General features: G+C 41.7%; 1 protein-coding gene across 1 annotated transcript; it reads left to right on the plus strand.

Annotated features, from left to right (window-relative positions):
* Positions 1-5,208: 5,208 nt before the first annotated feature.
* On the plus strand, positions 5,209-6,348 carry LOC131190421 (vomeronasal type-2 receptor 26-like; the record flags this gene model as incomplete). Its single annotated transcript, XM_058167742.1, has 2 exons — positions 5,209-5,683; positions 6,272-6,348. Coding segments are annotated over 2 exons (552 nt in total), but the record flags the coding sequence as incomplete, so codon positions are not given.
* Between the last annotated feature and the right edge of the window lie 2,226 nt (positions 6,349-8,574).

Consider the following 8,574-nt stretch of genomic DNA (forward strand, 5'->3'; position numbering starts at 1 on the left):
CCAGTACCCTTCAGGGATTCCAGCTTTTCTCAGTGGAAACAAGTCAACGTCTTTGTTCACTTCACAGAACACATCATTGTTTCAAGCACATTTCATATTTTTCATCTAACACTCGACATTTTATCAGGACCCATCAGAGAGAAAATCTGGGTCACCACAACTTTGGGAAACTATATAATGACTCATCTTGGATATCACAAATACATCCATAGTATTTGGAGCTTTCAATTTATGCAAAAACTAAGCCCAAAATATGGTACTTTTGAACCCTTTTCCTTTATAGACTCCCAGTATGAAGACAAGAATTTTCAGTGTTCTTTTTCTAAGCATGTTTTTTCTGTCAAAGGCCGGAAAAGATGCATCCAAAAAACTCCAGTGGAGACAGAAGATGATTTGAATGGGAGGTTGATTGAAAACAGTGACTCTGTTTACCTTATCTTTATGACTCTGGCCCATGTCTTGAAGGCTGCATATTCATCCAGGTCCTGGAGGAGAAGGAAGGAGGCCCAAGAGACACAGGAGGCTCCAAGGCTGCAGCCGTGGCAGGTATGGGGTTCCATTAAGCACGAGATTTGGGGTTGCTCTTCTACCCTTTCTTTTCCTTCCTTTCACAACAAACCTTCTTCTCCTCTTTTTCCTTCCTTCCTCCTCACCTTTCCTACCTTCTTCTTCCTCCTCTCCTTCCTCCTTCCTCCTTCCTCATTTCCCTTCATCTCCCCCATTTCTCTCCTCTTTCCCTCCTTTCTCACCTTCTTCCCTACTCTTATCCCCTATCCTATCTTCCTCTCCTTCCCCTTCCCTTCATCCCTCTCTCTCCTTCAGCTCCTCTATCTTACCTTCTATTCCTCTCTTCTTTCATTCTTCTTTGTTGTATAATATTTCCCTTGTTTGGTATCCGAGCAACTCCAATTTTCTACTATTATATACTTTCTTTTCACTTTCTTTTCTATTTTACCCAACCTATCATTTCATAATTGTACATTTGTATTTATAATCTTCTTTCCTCCCCCCCCATCCCCCTTTTCCATTTACTCTGGTGATATCTGGATTTCTATTTCTTATTTGTCGTTTCCCTCATTTAATTTTCCATTATTAACGTTGTTTATCTATCTATCGTCTTTTATTCATATCTCTTTTCTAGCCATACCTAGAATCTTTCCCGTGTCTTGAAAAACACCGATTCCTCTTTACCTTTTATTCTTAAAGTTAATCTATTCATTTCCGCACAGTCTAAAATCTTTTTTATTACTTCATCTTTTGCTCAAATACAATTCTTGCTGCTTTTATTATGTGTATAATTAAACACATAACTTTTTTTACTATATCTTTTACTATATTACTATAATTGTAGAAGAAAAATTCACACATGAAAATATCAGATGGGATAACAAACCAAAGTTTCAACTTTTAAAATTCCTGGATGTTTCCATTCTAGTTCCATCCCTTTCTGGAGAAGAATGAGTTCTACAATCTTTCCCACTGGAATCTTTACACGGACCATAATGGAGAAATAGCTGCAGATATGGACATTGAATTCATGGTGATTTCGCCTGAGGGGGATTTGTTCAGAAATAAACTGGGGAGTATTGAAAGACAGAAAATTATGATCAACGAAATTGCTCTTTCATGGCTAAATCCGCTCAACAAGGTGGGTCAAATATTGCTGTCTTTTCTCTTTTTTGTAAAGATTATGACCCATTTCAAGTGGATTAATTCTAGTCACCATGGTAGATGACTCTCACTGGGAATTTTTTTAAAATTTGAATTTATATCCCGCCTTTCTCCGAAGACTCAGGGTGGCTTACACTGTGTTAAGCAATAGTCTTCATCCATTTGTATATTATATACAAAGTCAACTTTTATTGCCCCCAACAATAAGGGCCGTGGGTGGCTCAGGCTGCAAGATAGCCTGTTATTAAAACACAGCTGCGTGCAATTACTGCAGGTTCTAGTCCCACCAGGCCCAAGGTTGACTCAGTTCCATCCTTTCTGGAGAAGAATGAGTTCTACAATCTTTCCCACTGGAATCTTTACACGGACCATAATGGAGAAATAGCTGCAGATATGGACATTGAATTCATGGTGATTTCGCCTGAGGGGGATTTGTTCAGAAATAAACTGGGGAGTATTGAAAGACAGAAAATTATGATCAACGAAATTGCTCTTTCATGGCTAAATCCGCTCAACAAGGTGGGTCAAATATTGCTGTCTTTTCTCTTTTTTGTAAAGATTATGACCCATTTCAAGTGGATTAATTCTAGTCACCATGGTAGATGACTCTCACTGGGAATTTTTTTAAAATTTGAATTTATATCCCGCCTTTCTCCGAAGACTCAGGGTGGCTTACACTGTGTTAAGCAATAGTCTTCATCCATTTGTATATTATATACAAAGTCAACTTTTATTGCCCCCAACAATAAGGGCCGTGGGTGGCTCAGGCTGCAAGATAGCCTGTTATTAAAACACAGCTGCGTGCAATTACTGCAGGTTCTAGTCCCACCAGGCCCAAGGTTGACTCAGCCTTCCATCCTTTATAAGGTAGGTAAAATGAGGACCCAGATTGTTGGGGGGGCAATAAGTTGACTTTGTAAATATACAAATAGAATGAGACTATTGCCTTACACACTGTAAGCTGCCCTGAGTCTTCGGAGAAGGGCGGGATATAAATGTAAAAAAAAAAAATCTGGGTCCTCATTTTCTTTTTTCTTTTTTTTTATTTTTATTTGCATTTATATCCCGCCCTTCTCTGAAGACTCAGGGCGGCTTACACTATGTTAGCAATAGTCTTCATTCTATTTGTATATTTATATACAAAGTCAACTTATTGTCACCAACAATCTGGGTCCTCATTTTACCTACCTTATAAAGGATGGAAGGCTGAGTCAACCTTGGGCCTGGTGGGACTTGAACTTGCAGTAATTGCAAGCAGCTGTGTTAATAACAGACAGACTTAGTCTGCTGAGCCACCAGAGGCCCTGGAGATTGATGGATTAGATGGATTGTGGGAACTTCAATACTACAACACAAGACACAAAAAAGTGCGTCTTATACTCTGAAAAATACGGTATTTGTTCAGCTGACTATGCTTTGATGTCTTCTGGCCAATAGTAGAAGTGTGAAGGGACATTAACCAGGGTGTGAATCATCTCTCAGTATCTTCCTTGGTCTGCTAAAGCAGCAAGACCTGGTGATGTCATCCAGTGGTGTTAGGGGGCAACCAATGGTTTCTTGTGCTGAATTGATCACTCTCTGTAGTGTCTTCTGTAGTGTATTCTTTTAAACTGATTCAGTCATGTCCAATTTTGGATGCTGGGTGATTATTCTTTAGGATGGAGACCATGGATCAACTGGTGGGATATATTCAAGTGCTGGCATTTGTGTTCCTAATAGCCTCAGGTTCTTTTAACCAGTGTCTGCATTAAGGTTTGGACTGAATCTGATGAAATATCGTCATGACTGGTTAGAGGTCTTGTTGGTCCATGTGAGAAATAAGCCTCACCTTGTCCAGATTGAAAGGTCTCTATTGTTCTATAATCTGTTTAAGCAGCCCAAACCTGGCCAGAGTTATCCATGTCTCTCTTTCACCCCACTGGGATAAGCAACAGGCCTTCTTCTACTCTGAAGAAGCTCCAAAGATTTTCATGCCTCACATGAAACCATAAAGAGTGATTTGATGTGAGATAATGCCCATAACCTGGAAAATTTCTTTTTCTTTTCCAAAATTTCATGCAAGATCATCATACTGTACTTTAAACTCATAATTATGTGGAGAAATGTATGTTAAGAAGGCTAGGAGGAGGAACCAAACTGGTTGTCACTTAAGGCTAAATTCTTTTCAATTCCATCCCTCCAACTCTTTCTTAAGTAGAAAAATCCTTTATTTCAATGTTATAGATGCCAAAAGCAAAGGGGAGTAAGTAAATGAATAATCTGCCAGTATTTGTCTCTCCTTAATCTGTTTGGAATGAGTCAAGGATTTCATATTTATCTAAGTGAAGCCCAGGAGCTATTTGACTAATGTTAATGTCTACATCCATTTTCATGGATCCTTCATCCCAATCTATTTTCTTTGGCATTTCTTCTTTTCCTGCTTAGTCTCTGCCTCAGTCCCAATGTGTGGAAAGTTGTCATCCTGGATTTGTGAAGCGGAAGCGAGAAGGAGAGCCTGCTTGCTGCTACGACTGTATTCCTTGTCCTGAGGGGACCATCTCCATTCATGAAGGTGGGAGATACCAAGGAAAAGGGCAGGACTTGTGGAAGTGGATTCACCTGAAACACTTTCATACAAATACAAATTAAAAGACAGATTGAAGCTCAATTGTTTTTTGTTTTTGCTAGCAATTTGGCAGTTTGATACTCATCAGCTGAAGGTTGACTCAGCCTTCCATCCTTCCGAGGTTGGTAAAATGAGGAGCCAGATTGTTGGGGGCAATAGACTGACTCTAACCTGCTTAGAGAGGGCTATAAAGCACATGAAGTTGTTTATAAGTCTAAGCGCTATTGCTATTATTTTCAAATTGTACAATTTGCTACCGAGAGGGAGGAATAGCAGGAAAACCTTGAGGGAAGACCTTGAGGAGGATGAAGCAGAATAGACAAGCTTCTCTACTGCCAGAAAGCAAAAATCTATTCTGCTTTTTAGTTTGGATTTCAGAACTAACTTTTTTCTAGTTAATTAGATTTCGGAAGATACACATCCAGAGTCAAGTATATTAAGAAATGTTTCTAAAAAGATTAATTGATTCATTATCTACCTCTAATAATGTAGGTTCTGCAAACTACACAAGGAAGCGTACAGGTTCCAGGATTTTAAGCAATGCTTTTTGGAAAATGCTACTGGTAACAAATGTTCCAAGAAGTTATGTCTTGAAAGGTGAAAGTACAGAATATTTTTAAAAATGTTGCTTTGTTGTTGTGTTTTTTCTGGTTTATTTAGATACAGAAAAATGCACCAAGTGTCCAGATGAAAAATATCCAAATGAGGGCAAAATCCAATGTATCCCCAAAGTTATATCCTTCCTTTCTTATGAAGAACATATGGGAATCATACTGGTCTCTTTTGCCCTATTCTTGTTCTTAGCCACAGGCCTTGTTTTAATCATATTCATTAAACATCAGGACACTCCCATTGTGAAAGCCAACAACCGAGACCTCTCTTACGTCCTCCTGGCCTCCCTCCTGCTTTGCTTCTTGTCTCCTTTTCTCTTCATTGGTCAACCAAGGAAAGCCACCTGCCTTCTCCGACAAACCGTGTTCAGCATCATCTTCTCAGTTGCCGTTTCTTCTCTCTTGGCCAAAACCATCACGGTGGTGCTGGCTTTCCTGGCCACAAAACCAGGAAACCGAGTGAAGAGATGGTTGGGGAAGAGCTTGGGCAACTCCATCATCCTTTCTTGTTCTAGTGTCCAAATTACGATCTGTTCCATCTGGTTGGGAATTTCTCCCCCATTCCGTGACTCGGACTTTCACTCCCAGCCTGGGGAGATCATCCTGCAATGCAATGAAGGCTCTGTTTTCATGTTCTACATCACCCTCAGCTACATGGGCTTCCTGGCTGCCATCTGTTTCATGGTGGCTTTCCTGGCCAGGAATCTCCCTGGAGCCTTCAATAAAGCCAAGCTGATCACCTTCAGCATGCTGGTCTTCTGCAATGTCTGGGTCTCCTTCCTGCCCACCTACCTGAGCACCAAGGGGAAATACATGGTGGCTGTGCAGGTCTTCTCCATCTTGGCCTCCAGTGCTGGTCTGCTGGTCTGCGTCTTCATCCCCAAGTGCTACATTATCATTCTGAGGCCAGACGTGAATACAAAGGAGTATCTTACAACCAGAAGAAATGTATAAATGTGAGTTGGAGAAATTTCCATTCTCAACACATTTCAACATGCCAAGCATAGAAATTGTTTCAAGTTGTGCCACATACATGAGCTGTGGCAATGATTTTGAGGTGAAATAATCAAAGGGAAATTGGAATATAGTGTTCTCCATCCATATCCTGTATAATTGCAAGATGCGGATAATCTAGATCATCCATCTGGCCAAATTATGTAGAAATAATTGTGTCGTCAACATAGAGTGTAACCAAACTACTCAGCTCTGGGTGACCTTTCTCAGCAGTTTCTGGAGACAAGATGCCATGATGAAGGATAGCAGAAGTCAATTATTTAGATGTTGAACGCTTTTCCTCCAGCATCACTTTCTGAACATGTTCTGACAAGAAGGACAACAACACTTCCTGGGTTCTTTTGTGATTTTTCTCTTACATGAACTTTAGGATCCCCAGAGAAGTTGCTTCCCATCATAATTATCATTATTCTGGTGATAATGGAGATCTATTCTGCTAGGGGGTAAGAAAGCTGAGCTTGTTGATCGAAAGATCGGCAGTTCGGCGGTTCGAATCCCTAGTGCTGCCGTGTAATGGGGTGAGCTCCTGTTACTAGTCCCAGCTTCTGCCAACCTAGCAGTTTCGAAAGCACGTAAAAATGCAAGTAGAAAAAATAGGGACCACCTTTGGTGGGAATAACAGAATAATCAGAGAAGCCATTGAGATAGAAAAACGCCCACACAGCATGAACAAACGAGATGACACCTCCCGCCTACCAGCCATTTGGAAACCCGCTCTTATTGACAAACGAGTCCCTAACACGAGGAATGACACCAGACCCACACTCACAAGGTCCACACAGGATGTCACCACCGCACATCCACCCAGAAAGCAGACCCAAACCCACACTGATCATGAAGCACGACCAAGGACCAGAAGCCAGACCGCAGCTGCAACATTAGCCATTTCAAACCCCTCCAATCCATTCATGCAGCAGACCCACTATGAAGATGTAGCACGACCACAAAGCCAAACAACAGCTATGCAGCTCACCAGCTCAAATCCCCCTGCAGCACAGACCAGATTGAGCACAACCAAGCCCCCACCAACACAGGACACACCCCCAGCCAATCAGAGCACAGAAAAAACCCCATCCAATCAGAGCACAGCCAAGCTCCCACCCAATCAGTTCAAACCCCCACTAGCAGTTAAAAGGAAGAAACAGCTGCGATCACACATTGCTCCCAGAAGCACGAAGCTGAAGCCTGAAGATGACGAATGAGACTTATATATAATGAATGAATGAATGTATGAATGAATATAATGAATGAATGAATGAGACTATATATAATGGATTCCAGAGAAATAAGATTACCAAACCAATCCAAAAAGAACCCCCCACTAAAATCCAAGAGAGAGAACAAGAAAACGGCACAGCCCTCCTCCCATATATAAAAGGCACCACAGACAGAATCAGCAAGATCCTCCACAAACATAACATCAAGATAGCATTCTGCACAAACCGAAAAATATATACCATCCTAAGAAACCCCAAAGACAAAATTGAGTTAGAAAATCAAGGAGTATATGAAATCCCATGCACCGCCTGCCCCACCACATACATCGGACAAACCAACAGAAGAATAAGTGCACGCATTGAAGAACACAAGAACTCAGTCAAAAAAGAGGAACCAACTTCTTCCCTGGTCCAACACCTTAAAGCCACAGGACACGATATTGACTTTAAAAAGATCAGAACTATTGCCAAAACTGAACACTTTAACAACAGAATAATCAGAGAAGCCATCAAGATAGAAAAACGCCCACACAGCATGAACAAGCGAGATGATGCCTCCCACCTACCAGCCATTTGGAAACCCGCCCTTATTGACAAACGAGTCCCTAACATGAGGAATGACACCAGACCCACACTCACGGGGTCCACACAGGATGTCACCACCACACATCCACCCAGAGAGCAGACCCAGGCCCACGCTGATCATGAAGCACGACCAAGGACCAGAAGCCAGATCGCAGCTGCAACATTAGCCATTTCAAACCCCTCCAATCCATACATACAGCAGACAGACACCCACTATGAAGATATAGCACGACCACAAACACGAAGCCAAACAACAGCAATGCAGCTCACCAGCTCAAATCCCCCTGCAACTCAGACTAATCTGAGCACAACCAAGCCCCCACCCAAACAGGACACACCCCCAGCCAATCAGAGCACAACCCCCCCCCATCCAATCAGAGCACAGCCAAGCTTCCATCCAATCAGTTCAAACCCCCACTAGCAGTTAAAAAGGAAGAAACAGCTGCAATCACACATTGCTCCCAGAAGCACGAAGCTGAAGCCTGAAGATGACGAATGAGACTTCATCGAAACGTCGCCAAGACACTTCCAATTTTACGTGGGAGAGAACTCGAATAGCCAAGGACCTACATGCAAACACCCGCGAAAACCTCAGAATATATATATATATTCTGTTTCTGGACATGTTCTGACAGTTTCTGGACATGTTCTGACAAGAAGGACAACAACACTTCCTGGGTTCTTTTGTGATTTTTCACTTACATGAACTTCAGGATCCCCAGAGGAGAAGTTTCTTCTCATCACAATTATCACTGTTCTGGTGATAATGGAGATCTATTCTGCTACAGTGAGCACCTTAGATGTTATCATCGCCTGGTGCCTTTTTTAAAATTTGAATTTATATCCCTGCCTTCTCCGAAGACTCAGGGCG

This window comes from Ahaetulla prasina, chromosome 2, assembly GCF_028640845.1.
Source record: "Ahaetulla prasina isolate Xishuangbanna chromosome 2, ASM2864084v1, whole genome shotgun sequence".
In the NCBI taxonomy this organism is placed as follows: domain Eukaryota; kingdom Metazoa; phylum Chordata; class Lepidosauria; order Squamata; family Colubridae; genus Ahaetulla; species Ahaetulla prasina.